The sequence below is a fragment of the Anolis carolinensis genome, chromosome 5, assembly GCF_035594765.1.
Source record: "Anolis carolinensis isolate JA03-04 chromosome 5, rAnoCar3.1.pri, whole genome shotgun sequence".
Classification (NCBI taxonomy): Eukaryota; Metazoa; Chordata; class Lepidosauria; order Squamata; family Dactyloidae; genus Anolis; species Anolis carolinensis.
This window is the reverse complement of record NC_085845.1, coordinates 70,809,021-70,831,434: the sequence shown is the minus strand read 5'-3', so window position 1 is coordinate 70,831,434 and position 22,414 is coordinate 70,809,021. Positions and strand designations below refer to the sequence as shown.

Sequence of the window (22,414 nt, the reverse complement as noted above, 5' to 3'; positions counted from 1 at the left end):
CTGCTCAACACAATCAGGGGAAAACATATCCCTAGAGGTAGGTATGGGGAAAAAGACCGGCCCAAACTTGAAGGAGAGGTATAGAGAGTCACCTGCGGGTGAATATAAGGAGAAAGGACGTTTGAGAGTCAGGAGAGGCAAGATGAGAGTACTGATCTTGCGAAGGCCGAGTCCTTTAAGGCTTTATTGTCCAGCCTGTAGTGAGAGACAAACGTAAGAGGGTTTGACCAGATAGCCGCTTTGCATATGGAGTCAAGCGGAATACCCCTGAGGAAGGCGGTTGAAGCCGAGAGGCCCCTAGTCGACCTCGGGCGGATGGATGGAGGAGGAGGTCGCTTGGCTAGTTCGTAGGCCAACTCAATGGCCTGAGCGATCCAGTGGGACAGTCTTTGGGAAGAGATGGGATTACCCAACTTGTCCTGGGCATAGGCGACAAAGAGTCTTTGTGTCTTATGGATGTCCTTGGTACGGTCCCTGTAGAAGAGAAGTGCCCTTCGAACGTCAAGAAGGTGCAGTTTTTGCTCGAGAGGAGAGGAGGGGTTAGAGAAGAAAGCTGGTAGGACAATGTCCTGGTTGAGGTGGAAAGCTGACACCACCTTAGGGAGAAAGGTAATGTCCGGGCGAAGAACAGCGCGGTCATGGTGAAAACGTAGATAAGGCTCGTCGACCCTGAGAGCAGCAAGCTCGGATGGCCGTTGTGCCGACGTGATCGCCACTAGAAAGGCCAACTTCCAGGAAAGCAGACGGAGATCGGTCGAGGCAAGCGGTTCGAAGGGAGCAGAAGTGAGTTGAGAAAGTACAAGTTCGAGGTTCCAGCCCGGCGTAGGTGGTAGCGACGGCGGGCAGATGTTATTGTAGCCTCGGAGAAAAGTTTTGATCAAGTGGTGAGAAAAGAGAGATGGCTGACCGTGGCGTTGAAAAGACCAGGAAAGAGCTGCGAGATAAGCCTTAATAGAAGCGAGAGAGAGTTTCTTCTCGACGAGGGTCATGAGGAAGTCGAGGACCACCGATACCGAGGTCGGAAAGGTGTCGACGTTACGGGATCGAAGGAAGGCGTGAAAGCGAGAGAGTTTATAGGAATAAGCCTTGGTAGTAGACGGCTTATGGGCTGCCCGAAGGACGTCTTGCAGGTTCTGCGGAAGGGAGGCTAGGTAAGAATCCTCCATGCAGTGAGATGAAGGGAAGGGAGGTCCGGGTGAAGAATTTTGCCGTCCTCCCTTGAGAGAAGGTGCGGCGAGGGAGGCAGAGGGCGAAACGTTCCTCTGGAGAGACGAAGAAGGGCTGGATACCACGGTTGGCGGGGCCAGGCCGGAGCTATGAGAATCGCTGTGACCGAGATCGAGAGAAGTCTTTCGAGAACTTTCGGTATGAGGGGAATCGGTGGAAAAAGATAAAGCATCTCCGCTGACCAGTCCAGCAGAAAGGCGTCCCCTAGACAGCCGGGGAAGGAGTTCGGGGGAAGTCTCGCTCCATAGCGGGGTAGCTGAGCGTTGTGGGGGGACGCGAAGAGATCCAGAGTAGGGCGTCCCCAGTGGAGGAACAGACCGTCGAGGATCTCGGGATCGAGCTTCCACTCGTGAGAGGAAGATGTCATCCTGCTGAGGGCATCTGCTAAGTCGTTTTGGGCACCCGGCAGGTGGATTGCAGAGACCTGTACGTCGTGGGCTATGCACCAAACCCAGAGACGGGAGGAGAGGAGCATCAATTTCCTCGAACCCGTACCGCCCTGTTTGTTGATGTAGAATACTGCTACGAGGTTGTCCGATTGAATGAGGATGGACTTGTGACGGATGAGGCGGGAGAATGCTTTCAGGGCTTTGAGAATGGCGAGAAGCTCGAGGAAGTTTATGTGGTTGGCCCTCTCGGATGGGGACCAAAGATCTTGAACCGTTAGACCGCTCATGTGGGCTCCCCAAGCGTAGGTGGAGGAGTCCGTGGTTATGGTTAGCGACGGCGGGGCTGGATGAAATGGGAGGCCCCTGCACACGTTTTGGTGAGACGTCCACCATGAGAGGGACTGGCGGACGAACGACGGTACCGACAAGTACTTGGAGTTGTGGTGGTAGAACGGCTTGAAAGTGTCTATAAACCACCTTTGTAGGACCCGAAGGCGCAGCCTGGCAAACGGGGTCGTGAGAACCGTGGAGGCCATGTGGCCCAGAAGGACTTGAATGGCACGGGCTCTGACCCTCCGGGCGGATCGACAAAGGGCGATGTGGTGGCGGAGAGCTAGGAATCTGTCGAACGGTAGTGAAACAGTCTCTGTGACGGAGTCGAAGAGGGCCCCGATGAACCGGATTCGGGTTGACGGGGAGAGATTTGACTTCTCGGAGTTGAGTTGGAGGCCGAGAGATTTTAGAAGACGCAGCGTGAAGGAGACGTGGTTTTCGAGAAGAACCGGATCGGGCCCGACGAGAAGCCAGTCGTCCAGATAAGGAAAGACCGTGATGCCATGTAGCCTGAGGTGGGCCGCTACGGCGGCGACGACCTTGGTAAAGACCCTTGGGGCCGTAACGAGACCGAAGGGTAAAACGGTAAATTGGTAGGTTTGGTCGAGAACTTTGAAACAGAGGAACCGTCTGTGCGCTTCCCGTATCGCCACGTGGAAGTAGGCGTCTCGTAAGTCTATGGAGGCAAAGTAGTCTCCCCGCTGCAGCATCGGGAGGATAGAGGCAATAGAGACCATCCTGAATTTGGAAGGGCGAATGAATATATTGAGGGCCCTTAGGTCCAGAATGGGGCGTAGCCCGCCCCCCCTCTTCGGGACTGTAAAGTATCTGGAGAAGAAACTTAAAGGGTCCAGTTCGGGCGGGGAGGGACGGATGGCGCCTTTGGCCAGTAATGCATCGACTTCGGCCAGTATCTCTGGGGAAGGAGTTGAGTAGAGAGTGCGACCTGTAGGTGGGAGGTCCGTGAACTCTAAGGCGTAGCCATCTTGGACAATGCGAAGAACCCATGCATCTGAAGTAATGGACTCCCATTGATTGTAGAAGGGGGCTAGGCGGTCGGCAAAGGCACCGGAGGGTCGAGGCAGCGTGGGCTCTACATCGGTAGCGGGCGAGGAGCTTTGGCAGGGGTTGGCGTCAGGTACGCCGGTTAGCCTGCGGAGGAGCGGGGGTGGTTCGACCGCGTTGCTTTTGCGGATGAGGTCCCCGACGAGGTTGGTGATGGGTTTGATTATTCGAGCCCGAAGGCCGCCTGAAAGAGTGGTGTCTGAAAGATTGCGGCGGGAAGCGGCGGGAGCGGTGCGGGAACCAGCGGGTGCGCTGAGGTTGCGGTTGGTCGCCACATTTAGACGCAAGAATTTTAAAGTCATGATTAGACTTGAGTTTGTCATCGGTACCGGAGTTAAATAGTCCGAGCGCGTCAAAGGGAAGGTCCTCAATGACCTGTCTGGAAGATGAGGAGAGACCCGAAGACCTCAGCCAGGCGTGGCGGCGGATGGATATCGCGTGGGCAATCATCTTGCCCGCAGTATCACCTGTATGTTTCGCCATTTGTATTTGGTGGTGAGCAAGCGAGTCTGCTTCCTGTTGGAGGGTAGTGAGGACGGAGCGGTCTTCGTCCGACATCTTAGCGAAGAAGGGCTGTGCCTTCTCCCAGATAATCTGCTGGTAGGCACCCATGCAGGCTCCATAGTTCGCCATGCGGCAAAGCAAAAGGGCTCCAGAGTAAAGTTTTCGACCCACGGCGTCGAAGCGCTTCCCTTCTCTGTCGGCCGGAGTGTTCGACTGACGACCTGAGGATTGAGAGGCCTTAACAACCAGGGAGTTGGGGTCGGGGTGGTGTTTGAGCCACTCCAAGGTATCATCGTCGGTACGGTACCAAGTCTCGATCCTCTTCGAGGTCGGAGGAATGGAGGAAGGGGTTTTCCAGGAGGCCTGGATAACGTCCAAGAGATAAGGCAGAAAAGGGAGTAGCGTGGCCGGCGGAGCTTGGGCCTGCACCCTTTTGAAAACTGGATCAGACACTGCTTTGGAAGTCTGCTTGATCTCCAAACCCAGGGCGTCGGCCATTCTGACCATTTGATCAGAGAAAGCACGAATATTGTCAGTAGGAGAAGGCGGGTCTGCCTCATACGCATCGTGGGGAGGAGAGAGGTCGAGACCGAGAGAGACCACCGAGGCCGAGAGGACAGAGTCTGGGCGGTCAATATCAACATCTTCCTCCTCAGCTCCTTGGGGGGACTGAGGGGGAGAAGAAAGCACAGTCTCGGGAGGAGGCATGGCCTCGCGGGAAGAGAGGGCCGGGAGCCGAGGATCCTTAGACGCTGAGGCCTGGGCTGCTCGAGCCAGGCGAGCCGTTTGTCTGCCACGCTCCGGTGTCGAGGTGGGAGGGAAGAGCTGTTGGCGCGACGAGTGAGGCGGCACAAGGGGCTCCGGCACCGGCACCCTGACCACCGTTTGGGTAGAGTGGTGGGGTGAGTCCTGCAGCTCCCCGTCAGACAGGGGGTGCAATGGAGATTGAGAAACATCTCTAGGCCTCTGGGCTGGCACAATTGGAGAAGACCTTCTCGAGGAGGTTGCCGAGGAAGATGGCGGGTCTCTCCTTGAGGAGGCCGAGGAAGAGGAGCGCTGAGTCAGCCGTTTCTTTGTCGGCGGTTGCTTGGATGCAACCCTCAAGGACTTGCCAGGTGTGGGAGGAACCACAGCTGAGTCAGATTGCGCTCGACGAGACTCCTCGTGAGCCCTTTTAAAGGCTATTTTGATAGCAGAGGAGGACGGAGGGGAGCCGATACGAGAGCGGATCGAGGTCACCGAAGCCAGAGAGCTCGACGTCGAGGAAGGCCCCACCTTTCCGGAGCGGGTCGACACGGTAGCCGTCGTCACAGTACACGGTGGCTTGACCGGTTTAGCGGTCCTGGAGGTCCTGGACGCTCTGGACGAGACCGAGGAGGCTTTAGCTGTCGGAGGCTTAGCTGGTGGCGCCGACATAGCTCTCAGAGCTGAAGACGACGACGTACCCGACGTCGACGGAGTCGGTTCTGGCGCGAGAGATTTTTCATAAAGTGCCGCTCTAAGCCTAGCGGCTCTGTTCTTTCTGGCCTGAGCTGTGAGAGCTAGGCAGAAACGGCAGGTACTGACCACATGAGCCTCGCCAAGACAGAAGAGGCACTTGGCGTGGCCGTCCGAGTCAGGAATTTTAGCAGCACACTGCGTGCAACGCTTGAAACGAGTAGTAGACATGCGAAGAGTCCGAAGTGAACCTTGCGGCGGAAAAAAAGGAACTGGAGAGCGGGCGCCTGGGGCTGCCTTATATGCCCCTTGGGAAGGGGGGGCGTGGTTACCGCCAAAATTTGAACTTCAGCTTGGAAGAGTTTCCGTCGGAACCTGCGCAGGCGCAGCTTCTCCATTAGTGTGCATTCACAGAGTACACGAAGAAAAAAGTAAGTTTAAATAATAATAATAATAATAATAATAATAATAATAAAAGCAATGTGCCTTAAAGTAGTTTCCAACATATGGTTTTGTTTTTTTTCGTGTCAGGAGCGACCTGAGAAATTGCAAGTCGCTTCTGGTGTGAGAGAATTGCCCGTCTGCAAGGATACCCGGTTGTTTTTACCATATTGTGGGAGGGTTCTCTCATGTCCCCGCAGGAGAAGCTGGGGCTGACAGACAGGAGCTCACCCCACTCCCCGGATTCAAACTGCCAACCTTTTGTTCAGCAATCGTGCGGGCACAAGGGTTAAACTTGACTCTAATGTTTCATTGGTAAAATTTGTTCAGAAGAGTTTTGCCTTAGTCTTCTTTTGAGACTGAGAGCATATGGTTTGCTCAATGCCATCAATGGGTTTTCATGGTTGAGTGAAAGTCAAACCCTGGTCTCTCTCTTCAACAAGCTTATGTGTTAATAACGTCCACCACCAATAACCAAATAAACATTTTCTGTTGCTATTAGGCATACCACTGAAAGGAAATATGTTATACGGTAATATGTAAAGACCTCAGAAACAAAATCTGTAACCGCAGAGAAATATCAGGAAGTGAGGAGGAAAAGCATCCTAAGGGTGGGGATTAGCCAAAGAAGCCAATAACAGCTCTGAAGGACTTACCCTAAATAAAGTACACTGCTTAATATTGAAATAAGAGCTGTGCTACAATGGCACAAATAGTGTCACAAGAAAAAGTAAAAGCACTTAAATGAAATCATGTATTATAAAAGCATTTAAACAACAAAACAGTATAAACAATAGCTAGAGTTTCAGTATTGTTTTAAGTCGTTAAAAGAACAATAATATTGCCTGCTGGTTCACAAATGATGTGCGTTCATCCGTACATTTTAAATTTTAACCAACAAGCCTGTGTTCGACTCAGTAGTCAGAATATTAAAAATCCATAACCTAAAGAGTACTGCAGCGCCCCCAGTGGTTTTTAAAAAAAATATAGAGACACCCTGGCAGTGCTGGAAAACAAATACCAAAGAAAGGGATCAAATGTTTAAATGACGATGATTCATTTCACAGACTTGCTCCTTTACTCTCACTCAGGTTGGTCAGTTATTTAGGACTGAAATATATTTACAAGTATCTTTTCATGGCTGTTCAAACTTTCTAAATTGGGAACAGCTTTCAAATCATAACACCAAAATATCTCAGGTGGCATGTCAGAAGCAAAGCTTCAGGCCTCAAAAGGAAACTAGACTGAAGTTAGGTTGAAATCTTATATCCACTTACCCAAGTATAACTCTATTGAACTCAAGGGAGCTTACTTCTGAGGAAATGTCTTTAAGATTCCACTGAGCTAAGTACTATGGTGGCTAGTTGTAGAATAACGTACTTGCAAAGGAGAAGCCAGAACATTAAATAGCTCTTTACAAGATGACTATAACCTACACATTTTCAACACCTCTCAGATGTGCTAAAATCCAGGAGGTTCTGGGATACCCATATTGCACAATTACAGCAGCTTAATATCATGTAGTCATTGCTCCATCCCATGGAATTCTGAGATTTTTAGTTTAGTAAACACATAGTAATCCTTCAATTACAGCACTGGGGCTGTCTGTTCTCACTTGACAATAGTTTCGTTGGGCCTTTAGAGATGGGCAGGAATACTTTCCTGAACTGGCCTTAAACCTTTACGTCCATGTTATTTTTATACATGCACACACAGTTTGAATACAGATGGTGAGCAAATATAGCACAAACCTATTCCTGGCTATTTAAAACAAGTTATTTCTATCAGTGCAGGAGGCTCACTTTCACCTTGGGATTAACTGTGGTCAGAATGGTAGTATACTAAAGAGTCAACTATAATAAAATAAGGGTTTCTTTGATCCAGCAAAGATACCAATCTTATCATTTTCCATTCAAAAAGTTTTAACCAAGTACTGTATAGAATATTGGTACGTTTTTTCATACCATGGCACTTTCACTATGGATTCATTTATTTAATGAACTACTAGTGAATGAATACATCAGAGTTAAGTTTTTTTCCAGGTAAGCTGTGAAGTATGAAGCTGAAGACATAATGAAGAAAACAGGTCAAGGATGAGTAGCTTATGGCCCTCTAGAGGTTGTGACTGTCAGCTATCACTAACCCCAAACAATATTCCCAATGATGAGAGGTTACTTTAGTTGTTATCCAACCCACATTTCCCCATCTTTGCACTGGATGGTAGCAATGCCTTTCTTCCTGTGAAGTGGCCACACCAGTAATAATTCTACAGTTAGCCATCAAACATGCAAAAAAGAGTCATTAAAGTATTACAAGAAATGCCAAAGCTAAATGATCCTCAACTATGCAGCCAATCAAAATGGAATTGGTTTACATCTAAATAAAAACTGTATTAGACTGTATGGCAGACAAAAGGGGTCTCCCATACCATACTTGAAAACTGTGTTGTTCCAACATATAACACATGTAGGTCCCCTATGAACCTATGCGATCTCTAAGATCTTCCGGGGAGGCCCTCCTCTCGGTTCCTCACAGTTACGACTGGTGGGAATGAGAGGGCCTGCTCGGCTGTGGCCTACTGACGCTTGAACTCCCTCCCCAGGGAGATTAGGTTAGCACCCTTGCTACCTTCCTTCAGGAAACAGTTAAAGACTTGGATGTTTCGGTTGGCTTTAGACAGTCATTAGATAATCAGATGGCATTATTTTATCCTGTATTTTATTACTTAACTTATCATTCTATTCTTATATTGCTGCTCCAGTTTCTCCACCTAAGTAGATGATAGAACTGCGCCTGGTGGTTGACTGATACTATCAACTGTTTTATTCTTGTCTTACATTGTATTACTGTTTTTATCTTTTATACTGTGAACTGTATTTATATTGTTGTTCATTTCGTCAATGTTGTTCGGGCCTTTGCCCCATGTAAGTCGCCCCGAGTCCCCATGGGGAGATGGTGGCGGGGTATAAATAAAGTTGTTTATTATTATTATTATTATTATTATTATTATTATTATTATTATTATTATTATTATTATTAACACCCCAAATGCATCAGATCCTGCCAGTCTTGGAAGCCTGAGAGATCACCAATAAATACCAGGTGCTATTTGGCTATATAACAGAGGAAGGCCTAAGAAAATCATACAAAATTCATGGGGTTTGCCTAAGTTTACAGGAAGGCACATATACACACAATATCCTTTTATAACATTTACTCGGATGTCAGTCCTGTTCAAATATCCCCTGAGTCTTTAATTAGAAGCTTTGTTCTCTCTGTTTCCACCTTTCTATTCATTTCCTGCATTGTTTATGAACTCCTTTGTCCACTTCTGCTCTACACATAAAATATGTTTTTGTTATGGTCTTCTTTTCTCATTTGTGTTCTTCAGTTACTAGTATTGAGAGGCATAACTCCCTCCAATATTGAAGATAATATGTAATTGGTCACCATTTAGAGTACGAGTCCTCTTGACAATTTTATTCGTGTGATGTCAACTCCTAACAATTTGTCAGAGATGTTCTATTAATTGAAGTAGGAATTTCCTAAGGAGAATACCATATGGCATTTCATGCTGTTTGTCAGGCCATCTCAGCTTAACATCTACAGTAAATATTTGACTATGTTTGCTAGAAAACTGTTGGTGCACAGCAGATGTACCATAACTAGTTATATTCTGTGTTCAGACAAGTCAGAGCTTTATATTGATTGTGTAATTTCAAGGTTAAACAAACATTTATATCTATTTTGTGCATGTAAGCCTCAGTGCCTTCATCTTCTCTGATGAAGTCTCTTACTCTCTGGTGTAAATATCCAGGTACATTCCTTCAGCTGCAATAGGCACACTTGTGTCGTTTCTAAAATACATAGAAGGAAAGACCCAGACCCTTCCTAGTCACCACTACTATTTGATTTAAAAATGGAAGGATGCACTTGTGCCTGCATGGATCATCCAGAATGAAATATAATCAAAGTGAAATAAGAGAAATCTTGTTTATTGAAAGCCCTCTGATTCAGAAGCTAAGGCATGTAAAAATCAATGGTTCAAATTAATTGAGCAAAATAACCATCTGAATCTCTTTCCCTGCACTTCATGACTGTTATCTAAAGATGCTTATCTATTCTGTCACATCAACGATGCATGAAGAAGTGGAGCTCAAACAGTTCTCTTCGGTCCTTTGCACACAAATGTTTACTGGCACTACATAAAATGTTTCTGACATTTCAACAAAACAATCTGAGACAGAATTTGCAGCTTGCTAATATTTCAACATATCCTTCACTGTTTGATAACCAAGAATATTTTGAAAACCTTTTTAAAATCCTTGAAAAATTCTATGTCACCTTAAAAGGCTTTTATTTTTTTAAAAATATTTCATTTGGGAGAATATTTACTGTTCTCCTAAAAATAGGACACAAGCCTTACAGCCTTCTTCTTCTATAACATGTTTCTTTACATAAAAACTACAGAACACTGCTTGTCAATGAGTATCCTTTATGACAAATCTTGATAAGACAGCTTTAGGACTAGAAAGAAGAACAGTAGCAATACAAATGTTCTGATTAAATTTTTAGATAATGATCCCAAATAATTTTTAAAGTGCCCCATCAGTGTTGCATCCTTCATAATGCACATGGTGTCTTGAGGTGGGTTTCTGATACTTCTGTTGTTTCTCCTTCTCCCCCCTTCCCCTGAGTAGAGCTGTTCCATGTGGTGCCTGGAAGCCTTGCTGTCTTCATTTTTAGGTCTGTTCCTGGGGTTATTTGGGGTGCTGATTCAGAAAATTTCATTAGATAGACCATGTCAGCTCTAGATTTAAATATGGTTTTCTGTGGATGAGCAGATGGCAACTACTGGGTGGCATATGTTCTGTATCAGAAACTACAGCTAATGTAGTCTATCCAATGCAATTTTCTGAATCAGCACCCCAGATAACCAAACCGAAATCTAAAGCTGACCGAAAACTGATTTGTAACCCTTTTGGTACTAATGTTGGAAAGTTGTCCCAGGTCAAAGTGGTCCCTGGTCAAAATAGTCTTTGGCCAAGTGGTCCCTGGTCAAAAAAAGGTTGAGAACACCTGATCTAAACCGATTACCTAGTCAATAACTATCCAACAACCAATGTGGCATAGTAGTTTGAGTATTAAATCACAGCTCTGGAGAGAAGGTTGAAATTCCCACTAAGTCATGGAAACCCACTGGTCATTGCAGAAAACTTTGTAACAGGGTTGTCGTAACAACAATAAAAGGTAAAAAAAAAAAAAGTAAAGGTTTTCCCCTGACATTAAGTCCAGTCGTGACCAACTCTGGGGGTTGGTGCTCATCTCCATTTCTAAGCCGAAGAGCCGGTGTTGTCCGTAGACACCTCCTTTATTTTATCCCATCTATCTCCTGCTACAGGAACTCAAGTAGGTTAGTAGGTGCTGCCAAATAAATGGACAGCACTTTTTTGAAAACTATTTTTAATACAGGGTTGTTGTATGTTTTCTGGGCTGTATGGCCATGTTCCAGAAGTATTTTCTTCTGACGTTTCACCCACATCTATGGCCAACATACCTCACAACCTCTGAGAATGCCGGCCATAGATGTGGGCGAAACGTCAGGAGAGAATACTTCTGGAACATGGCCATACAGCCCGGAAAACATACAACAACCCTGTGATCCCGGCCATGAAAGCCTTCGACAACATATTTTTAATACAATTTTTTAGAATGATACAGGCAACCTTAGCAAAGGCAATGCTCCTGTTTAACTCCTGCAGAAGAGAATGACTTCTATAATAAAGCCCACATTTTTAAATAGGTTGAAACACTGCCCTGCCACACCTGTTTTTCAAAACCAGATATGCATTCCTGACTGCTTCTGGTCTGTCCTCCCCCCATTTTTGGTCCATGTGGAAATCAGTGTGGATCCTGGAAGCAAAATATTGAGCAAGATCCACAAGAAGTCGTTTACCCATGATGTAAAGCACTGTCATGGACATTCATGTCATGGTGATGAAATCAGTATAACATCGAAGACTTGACATTTTACTTAGAAATATTTACAAAACTAATTGTAGAGCTCAAATTGTATAGCAAGAGAAGTAATCCATTTTTCCCCACAAATTCATCACCACACAGTTACATAAAGGTGCTTTCAGTTCGCATCTGTTGGCAATTAGAGGGCCACATTGCCCCTCTAGGGAGACCAAACCTAGATTGGCCAGTCCTTGCCACAATTCCCATTTTTGCCACATTCCAGCCTTTACTTCAGATCATTTTCAGTCCAGAAAAGAATTTTCTTGAACAGAAAGTCAATCAAAAGTAAATCTGGGTCACTTCCTATTATAGTAGAGTCTCACTTATCCAACACTCGCTTATCCAACATTCTGGATTATCCAACGCATTTTTGTAGTCGATGTTTTCAATATATCGTGATATTTTGGTGCTAAATTCATAAATACAGTAATTACTACATAGCCTTACTGAGTATTGAACTACATTTTCTGTCAAATTTGTTGTATAACATGCTGTTTTGGTGCTTAATTTGTAGAATCATAACCTAATTTGATGTTTAATAGGCTTTTCCTTAATCCCTCCTTATTATCTAACATATCCGCTTATCCAACCTTCTGCCGGCCTGTTTATGTTGGATAAGTGAGACTCTACTGTATTTTTAAAAAGGTCCTAAAATAGTCAAAACATGGTAAAATATTCTCTACACCCCAATTTGAGGGGAGGGGGACTTTTGGCACACAGAAAAATCATTTTCCCAATGGGGAGACTTAGAGAATACACTAAAACACTGTTCAAGCTGCATGCTGCCATAGGCTTTATCCTTTCCCATCTATTCACTTGTACACGCATCCTCTCTAGTCAAGTGCTCTAGTGAGAGTCATGGTAAAAGAGGCTGATAAATGAAGCTGAAAACAGATCTGTTTTGCTCACCTTCTACATGCTGAAGCAGAAAAATAACCTAGTGTGTTATTACTACATTTAGCCACTGTAAGCCAGTATTTAAGGAAAGAAGTATCATGAATATTAGAAATCATGCAGTGTATTGAGCCAAGATGGATGTCTATGTTCCCTGTGTGTAAACAGACTGTACAGTACACTGTACTGCTACAACACTATTATACAAGAGGAGCAGCAAATGAAGGCATTGATAGAAGCCTTCATGAATAAAGTGACTCAGTTCTACCTATTAGATTAGCTGTGTTCTAAGTCTTTGCAGATATACCGTTATTTTATTTTTGTATTCCAATTACACAGCAGGGAGCCTGTGGTATACAACATGCATCAACTGATGAGGAGCAATGTTAACTAGGATATCTGCTGAAATATTCAGACAGCAAGGACTACATCTCATATAAGCTGTGCTGCCTATATTGATGTCTGGATAATTTATTTGCCTGTGAAACATTCATATCTGCCACTGTTGACCTCAGTTTTCATTATGAGCTCAGCTCAACTACTGTAGGGGGACTGCATGTACACACATATACGCACACGCTCTCTAACATGCACATACACACATATATACAGAAGATGAAGCAGCCGAGTCTATTTGCCTGTAAAAATCACCCAAGGGACCAAGATGTTAGGAAAGATATTAGTTGCTGAAAAGGAAATGTCCAATAGAACTGGAGAGGGGAGAGAGAAACACACAGCTGGCATGAAATTACTTACGCAAAGAGGTATAATAAAATAAGGAGGTAAAATTATGAAATGATATGACTGTTATAAACACTGTTTTAAAAATGCATTTCGGCTGTGTTTATGGGAAGTTTCCACAGCAGTATTTTTATTTTGGGCCCCCAATTAATTTAAAAAAATGTAATGAGGTCACATTCAGAGCTTTCTAACCATTCTTATCTTTTCAGCATGTCTGCAGCCTCTCTATGTGGATTAAATAAATCTAAGAGCATTATTTTAATAAAATTTAGAGGAGTGGGAAGCATAACACCAAATACTGCTATTCTTCAAAATACATTTTCACAACCGTATGGAACATAGCTGTACTCAAAATACTTTTATTTACATGCTTTTAATTTGTGAACATTTGAAAGTATGTCATGCATTTTTTCAAAAAATAGGGCATCACATTCTTCACTTTATAAACGGATTAGCTATCTACTGGACTAACATCTGTCTAATATATACACAGACGGGCAGAGAGAAAATGTCAAACTGGTACAGTAGAGTCTCACTTATCCAACATAAATGGGCCGGCAGAACGTTGGATAAGCGAATATGTTGGATAATAAAGAGAGATTAAGAAAAAACCTATTAAACATCAAAATAGATTATGATTTTACAAATTAAGCACCAAAACATCATGTTATACAACAAATTTGACAGAAAAAGTAGTTCATTAGACATTAATGCTATGTAGTAATTACTGTATTTACGAATTTAGCACCAAAATATCACAATGCATTGAAAACATTGACTACAAAAATGCGTTGGATAATCCAGAACGTTGGATAAGTGAGTGTTGGATAAGTGAGACTCTACTGTATTAACAAATACATAGTTTGCTAAGGTTTAATGGTGCAAGAGACAAACAGCATCCTGAGCAAAGTATAACTGGTATTAATAGCAGCAGAAGTAAACAAGATGTCCCCCATGCATACAGGAAAAAAATGACCAACCTGCATGAAATATTACTGCGCTTTTTCTAAACCCAGAAGGAAGACGAAGGTTTCGGAGTAATCCTTTTGCTGTGAGTTGAATATGCATGTTGGATAAGGAGAATTTCGGAGACCATAACATGTCTTCAGAGCAATTGGAATAAAATCAAGCAGGAAACAGCCTGCATGTGCTGTCACATACTATATTTGTAACCCAGCACTGAGGCTACGCAGTACTTGGCAAAAACACCAACAACAATCTCGCAACACATCAAAATGCCCCTTGTTCTTCACGAAGGCTGTCCACAAACAGGAGAATCCAAGAAGGCAGATGCTGTATTCACAATGTAAATGCTGCTGGCAGCGTCTTTCCCCACCAGATGCTGCAAAACAAAGCTCCCCCTCAGAATAAAACTGCTCTGTGATTCAGAAGACAAGCAGCCTCTGAATTACATCACACGGTTCGTGTTTAATCTACTCTAGGACCCAGTAGGGATGAGGAGGAGGAAGTAGGTGTTCTCCCTAGCCGAATATATCCACCAATAATGTCACAGATGATATCATGCTCCTCCTTCAAAGCCACTAGAGGAGAAGATTTAATGCTCCACAAGGTGCATTAAGATTATTCCTCACATTATCAGACACATTATCTGAAATATTCTGAAATATTTTCAATACAGCTGTATTTTGGCACCTTGTAATCAGATGCTGGCAGTTATATTAGCCATTGCAGTTCTGTGTCAGCAATGGAACCTAGTTTTCTGCCTCAATGGCAGCAAAATGTTTAGAAATTCACAGGAAGGATTGGCCTAGTTTTGCAGCTCGCTGCCATTTAAAATGCTTTAATATGGAAACCGTCACCTGTGACTACAATGGCATGAGATTTACATACTATCTACTAGAAAACCTGCACATTTAAGGAGAGAGTCCAGGTGGGCAACTTGTACTGCAACTCCCATCAGTCCAAGCCAACACCGTCAACAGTGAAGCGTAAGTAGGAGTTGCAACTGCAAGAATACTACAACTTGTGTTGTCGAAGGCTTTCATGGTCGGAATCACTGGGTTGCTGTGAGTTTTCCGGCCTGTATGGCCATGTTCCAGAAGCATTCTCTCCTGACGTTTCGCCAACATCTATGGCAGGCATCCTCTGAGGTTGTGAGGTCTGTTGGAATCTAGACAAGTGTGATTTATAGATCTGTAGAATTTCCAGGGTGGGAAAAAGAACACTTGTCTGTTTGAGGCAAGTGTGAATGGTGCAATTGGCCACCTTGATTAGCACTGAATGGCCTTGCAGCTTCAAAGCCTGGGTGCTTTCTGCCTGAGGGAATCCTCTGTTCGGAGGTGTTAGCTGGCCCTGATATTTCCAGTCTGGAATCCCCCAATCTTCTGAGTGTTGTTCTTTATTTACTGTCCTGATTTTAGATTTTTTTTAAAAAAGATTCCCCCAGCCAGGAAGCAGTGAGGCTTTGAAGCTGCAAGGCCATTTAATGCTAATCAAATGGACAATTGCAACATTCACACTTGCCTCAAACAGACAGGCGTTCTTTTTCTCACCCTGAACATTCCACAGATATATAAACCACACTTGTCTAGTTTCCAGCAGACCTCACAACCTCTGAAGATGCCTGCCATAGATGTGGACAAAATGTCAGGAGAGAATGCTTCTGGAACATGGCCATACAGCCTGGAAAACTGACAGCAACCCATACTACAACTTGGCCACTCAGCCTACGTGAATCTACAAGTAAAAACTTATTAATATAACATCAATTAATATTTAAATTTGACTACAGAATAGCAGCTACTTTGGAGTGGAGTGGGATAGTTACTTGATCTCTGAACTTTAAAATGTGTGTGTGTGCGCGTGTGCGTGCACACACACACACACACACACACACACACACACACACACAAATAAACCTGTTAGATATATAGAAGGCTATAGTTTGGCTTTCCCCTGTTCCCTTACATATAAAGGTAACATTAGATGCTAGGAAAACAATAAAAATGTGAGACTTGGGTTTGTCTAACTACACTGCAAACAAACGTCAGGGTCAGTGTTATCTTCCCCTCTTTTTAAATAATAATAATTATATATCATTTCGCACAAGGCCAACTAAGCCAACAAATAATCAAAATAAAACCATGACAACTAAACAAAACACTGTTTGCCTCCTTTTTTCTTCCTAATTGTCCTTCAGTCTCTCACATACATACAGCTTCTTCCTCTTAATGCATTTTAGATTTCCTAGGATTGTTTAATACACACACACATTCATTTTAATGACTTTAGCATAACATTCCTATTTTCTCCAGCAGGGGAAGTCATGTACAGTTTTTGGACTTCAATTTTTATTAAATCTCGCAAGGATGTCCAGGAACGCTGGGAGCTGTAGTCAGAATCTTTATCTGGCCAGCAGGTTGGGGATGGATGCATTGTACCATTTTTTTAAACTTTGAGGACTCCTGCTCTAAAGCATATGGCTTCTTCACAAGTGCACTAAGTTATTTGGAAGTTACTCCTCCAGGCTGGCAGCCAATAACAGAAAACTGCATTATTTTCTTCTGGGATTTCCAAAAGTATTGAGAAGCAAGAAGCATGCCTGCATCTATTTCTTGCATAATTCAACCAAAAAGTGTTTTTAAAAATGGTATCATCTGATGCAACAGTAAGTCTACACGCTTTTCTATCAGAAGCAAAATGTATGGTCCTTGTTATTCATCTCATTCATGCAGGAGGGTACTGATCAGATGGAGATGGCTAATGCAGGAAGCGCCAACTAACTACATGGATGTGTCACAGGCAGATATCACAATTACATGATGTAACTTTGCAGAGAACCAGCTCCCATAGGTTTGAGTATGATTTAAATAGCCATAATGTCCTAGAGGGGGAACTATGTCCACTCCAATGTTCTTGACCAGGTCCCCTGTTTCACATTTAGAAGGATTGCAATGCCTGTTACTACACGTTAGTAGAGAAATTTGAAACTAAACAGGCATGCCATCATTTACGAAAATCTACCCTATCTATTATCGCTTGTCTTTGCAATAATGAAATCCCTACAAGTTTCCATAAAATACAAGTATTCTTCAGAACCGAGCCGAAAACAACTGCGTTCTACCATCATACACTTCAATTAGAAACCAAGCTAATCTATTTTCAGCAATACAAATATCGCTTAACAGGCTAAGATTGTAATTTGTATTAAATAATAATAATAAAAACATTCAAAATGCACATTCACATAATTATATTATCCCAAGGCTACTATCTGCAGGGCTTTGGGCGAAAAATACAACTACTTGGGTTTTGTAAGAACATGTTTTGTTTTACTTGTTGCACAAGATGGATTTGAACCCAAGGACAAAAAGAACAGAATTAAATCTTTCTAACACGTATGCATGCATGCTTTTGGTCAAATTTAAAGAACATGGCCTAAGTTCCTTTATTGTAATCAAAAACCTAGCATCAGCATACTATCAGAGTTATCAGGCTGAATTTCGAACAAAGGCCCAGCCCTTTCATAAGTGTGAAGTTCTTCCTACCATAAAGGTAAAATTTCAATCAAGCATTCTTCTAATATTTCTGGTTAGTTACTACTCTTGCTGTAAGTGCAAACAGGAAAAAATGTTATGTATGTCTGAATGTCACGATGTACAACATAATTAGAAACTATTTATTACTCAACACCTGATGCAATGCCTCTTGATCCCAAATGCTGTCATGGGGTATTGGTTCACGAGAATAGGGGGTGAGATTGGGGAAATAATAATTGTATTTTGTTTGTTGAATTTCATAGATTGCATGCTATATTCTCATAACGTAACAAAATTTATACCAAATACTGTCATACCAACAACACCTAGAAAACTCATGTTACAACTTTCTACATCTACTCAGAAGTAAACCACATCTAAATCAACGGGAGTTACTTCCAGGAATCTGAGTTTACACTTGTAAGCTCAATTACCACTCTCAATAAATATACAAAAGCCATGATATCACAGATATAAAACATGCATTGGGTTTAACTCCCAACTTTGTAGTTAGAAACGGTTTCCTGTCTGTGAGTTTAAGTATTTCTCCCTGGCCTTGAAAAGAAGAAATTCTTGGGAAATATTGAGTTGGCAATTTTATTCTGTCTGAGGACACGTTTTGCCCTTCTTATTTTCTTTTCTCATGAAGTTTCTCCAGACAACATCCAACATAACAATCACTACAAGGCCCTTTGCCAACTCTAGATCACTGTTCATGAATAGATGTAATACAAACAGAGATATGAACCAAGACAACTACCTTCATTTTTGACTTTCTTTAACAATATCAACATTGACACAAGTGATTGGACAACAAAATTCATCAATGCACTAATACTCCCTATAACCTCCCTACTGAGGTTCCTTCCAAACAATTTTATCTGAGAACAAAATCAATCCCCACTGAACGAAAGTGCTCAACCAAATCAGTGGTTGAAGAAATTGAAACTTGCTTATATTAAATGGTCACAAAACAGGAGAAGATTTGTGTGTAAGGCATTTTAAATGGGGGAATTACATATTTAGGTACCATATACTAAAGAGACTAGATGTGTAGCATCTATTTACTATTTACAAAAATAGTAAACAAACAAAACTTTTTAAAGCACAAATTCTCGCAACAAAGCTTTAAAAAACACGCAAGTTGTCACAACATAAAGAACAGCAATAATATGTAGGTCAGAACAAAAAATCCTTTATGTTCACATAAAACTCTTAAGAACAAGAACAAGAAGGATGGGGGAGATAAAATGCTCACCAGAACTGAATGCAGACAATCCATTCTGGGTTCCATTTTGTCCCAAAGATCCTAGGAAAGCAAAAATATGAGTTGAGATGTCACATTACTTTTATTGAAATGAATAGACAGCCAAGATCTCTGGGGTCTTTAAAAGATGGTGGCTGGCAACAGCCAAGAAAGAAGGTATGTAGCATTTTCTGTTCAACTGTGTTCCATTCCAAATCTATTTGTCTTGGCAGCTGTCTATAGGAGAAATCATGCACTTTGTGAGATCCAAAGAAAAATTAATGTATAACTACTTCATTTAACTGATCTCAGATAATTCTTTCTCATTCAAAATGTCAATCCTTCCTTAAAAAAGAAATTCTTAGCCAATTAATATGTGTGTTTCTGTGTAAAATCTGTTAAACATCTACTAGATTAAGGCCTCTAGTGGGCATTATTTTCACTTTGATGTTTTCATTCACATATGCACAGATATAGACACTTTGATATATCCCTCAAAGTAAAAGGAATGGACAGGTTGCTTACCTGTAACCATGTTTCTTCGAGTGTACTCTGTGAATTCACACTAATGGAGAGGCTGCGCCTGCGCAGGTCCCAACGGAAAACTCTTCCCAAGCTGAAGTTTAAATTTTGGCGGTAGCCACGCCCCTCCGTCCCCGGAGGGCATATAAGGCAGCCCTCGGCGTCTCCTCCCCAGTTCCTACGCCGCTAAGGCAACGAGAAAGGAAGAGGGTTTGCCAGAGGGGAAGGAAGGGCGGGCTTGTGTGAATTCACAGAGTACACTCGAAGAAACATGGTTACAGGTAAGCAACCTGTCCTTTTTCTTCGTGTACTCTGTGAATGCACACTAATGGAGACTAGCAAGCTTAGGTCTCGGAGGCGGGCTAAGCAAACCCTGACAACGAGAAAATGTCCAAACATATGTTTATTAAACATCAAAACATGGTCCGAGGACCCATTAAAGTATTGCATTAACACACGCCAAACACCGAGAGCAACCCGGTAAGGCATGATATAACCATTTAAGAGCACATGTGTAAGTAGGAACATCATTCCCCCAAAGGGGGAAGGCAGTTGCAAATAAGGCACAAATTGTCAAAGAGAACAGTGCAAACATGTACCGAACAGGAAAATCGACAAAAAAGTCGCATGAGGAAAACATCCACAGAGAAGTCATAAATGCATAAGGTTTAGGACAAGCATGAAGATAAAACTGCCCTAGCAAAGGCTGAATCCTTTAAAGTTTTTTGGTCTACCCTATAGTGAGACACGAATGTAAGGGGGTTGGACCAGATCGCTGCCCTGCAAATGGAGTCCAGGGGGATGCCCCTTAGGAAGGCAGTCGACGTGGAGAGACCTCTCGTCGAGCGCGGGCGGACCGACGGAGGGGGAGGTCGTTTGGCTAGTTCATAGGCCAGTTCAATGGCCTGAGCGATCCAATGGGACAGTCTTTGTGAAGAAATAGGATTGCCCAGTTTATCTGGAGCATGGGCCACAAAAAGTTTTGGGGACTTTCGAATGTCTTTAGTACGGTCCCGGTAGAAAAGAAGTGCTCTACGCACATCGAGGGGGTGCAGTCTCCGCTCAAGGGGAGACGAGGGGTCTGGGAAGAAGGCGGGAAGGACAATGTCCTGGTTAAGGTGAAAGGCCGAGACCACCTTGGGAAGGAAGGTGATGTCCGGACGGAGAACGGCACGGTCATGATGAAAGCGGAGGTAAGGTTCATCAACCCGAAGGGCCGCCAGCTCCGAGGGTCTGCGCGCCGAGGTTATGGCCACCAGGAAGGCAACTTTCCAAGAAAGGAGACGTAGGTCGGTCGAAGCCAATGGTTCAAAAGGGGAGGCAGTGAGCTGGGAAAGCACGAGCTCGAGGTTCCACCCCGGAGTAGGAGGTTGAGACGGTGGGCAGATGTTATTGTATCCTTTCAAGAAGGTTTTGACAAGGTGATCGGAGAACAACGACGGTCTACCATGTTGCTGAAAACACCAGGATAGAGCGGCCAAGTAAGATTTCATAGAAGCAAGAGAAAGTTTTTGGTCTGCCAAAGACATAAGGAAGTCCAGGACAATCGGTACCGAGGTTGGGAAGGCAGTAATTCCCCGGGAGCGAAGAAAAGAACGAAAGCGAGAAACTATAAGTGTAGGCCCTGGTTGTAGCCGGCTTGTGAGCTGCGCGGAGGACCTCCTGTAGGTTGTGCGGGAGGGAGGTCAGGCGAGAATCCTCCAAGCAGTGAGATGTAGAGAGGGGAGATCCGGGTGCAGGATCTGGCCGTTCTCCCTGGACAAGAGGTGAGGTAGAAGGGGCAGAGTGAAGAAGGTCGCTCTGGAGAGATGAAGAAGAGCCGGGAACCAAGGTTGACGGGGCCAGGCTGGAGCTATCAGGATTGCCGACGTCGGTACCGACCGGAGTTTCTGTAGGACCTTTGGTATGAGAGGAAAAGGCGGAAAGAGGTAGATCGGTTCCGCAGACCAGTCCAGAAGGAAGGCGTCTCCCAGGCAGCCTGGAGAGGAGGACGGGGGAAGTCTTGCCCCGTATCGAGGCAGCTGAGCATTCTGGGGAGAAGCGAAAAGGTCTAGAGTGGGGAAGCCCCATTTGTGAAAAAGAGAAAGAAGAGTCTCGGGGTCGAGCATCCACTCGTGGGAGGAAGTCGTCATCCTGCTGAGGGCGTCTGCCAAGTTGTTCTGGATCCCGGGAAGGTGAATCGCCGAGATTTGGATGTTGCGGGCTATGCACCAATACCACAGCTGGGAGGAGAGGAGCATCAGCTTCCTTGAACCCGTGCCGCCCTGTTTGTTGATGTAGAAGACTGCTACCGTGTTGTCTGATTGGACGAGGACAGACCTTTGGGAGATCAGGCGGGAGAAGGCTTTCAGAGCCTTGAAGATAGCAAGGAGTTCCAGAAAGTTTATGTGATTGGCCTTCTCGGAGGGAGACCAGAGGCCTCGAACAGTGAGACCCTTCATGTGGGCTCCCCAGCCGAAATTGGATGAGTCCGTGGTTATGGTGGTGGAGGGGGGAATCGGGTGGAACGGAAGACCCCTGCAGACGTTGGAGAGGGATTTCCACCAGAGAAGCGACCGACAAACATGGGGCGGGACCGAGAGAAACCTCGAGTTGGGGTGGCGAAATGGCTTGAAAACGTCTATGAACCACCTCTGCAGGGTCCGGAGATGGAGCCTGGCAAACGGGGTCGTGAGAACTGTGGAGGCCATGTGGCCGAGCAGTACTTGGATGGATCGAGCCCGAACCCTCCGGTGGGTCTCGCAGAAGATGATTTGTTGGCGAAGGGCTAGAAACCTGTCGAGCGGGAGGGAGACAGTCCGAGCGATTGAGTCGAACAGGGCACCGATGAAGCGAATTTTGTTCGACGGGGTGAGGTGAGATTTGTCGTGGTTTAGCTGGAGACCGAGAGATTCTAGAAGAGAGAGGGTGTAGTCGACGTGACGTCGGAGGAGGGCAGGGTCGGATCCGACCAGAAGCCAGTCGTCCAGATAAGGAAAGACTGTGATCCCCTGGAGTCGGAGGTGGGCAGCCACAACGGCGACGACCTTGGTAAAGACCCTTGGGGCCGTAACGAGGCCAAAGGGTAAAACGGTGAACTGGTAGGTTTGGTCGAG

The 22,414-nt window shown here is 44.4% G+C and overlaps 1 protein-coding gene across 4 annotated transcripts in view; it reads right to left on the bottom strand.

The window, feature by feature from the left end:
- mtus1 (microtubule associated scaffold protein 1) overlaps positions 1-22,414 on the bottom strand; it is a 148,603-nt gene that overhangs the window by 50,135 nt on the left and 76,054 nt on the right. For 3 of the 4 annotated variants that reach the window (XM_062981509.1, XM_062981510.1, XM_016994041.2), the window contains one exon: positions 18,810-18,860. In XM_062981509.1, the coding sequence (XP_062837579.1) occupies positions 18,810-18,860 (51 nt within the window). Of the gene's footprint in view, positions 1-14,032; positions 14,490-18,809; positions 18,861-22,414 lie in introns of those variants that run through there. The other variant, XM_003221633.4, reaches the window with a different exon arrangement.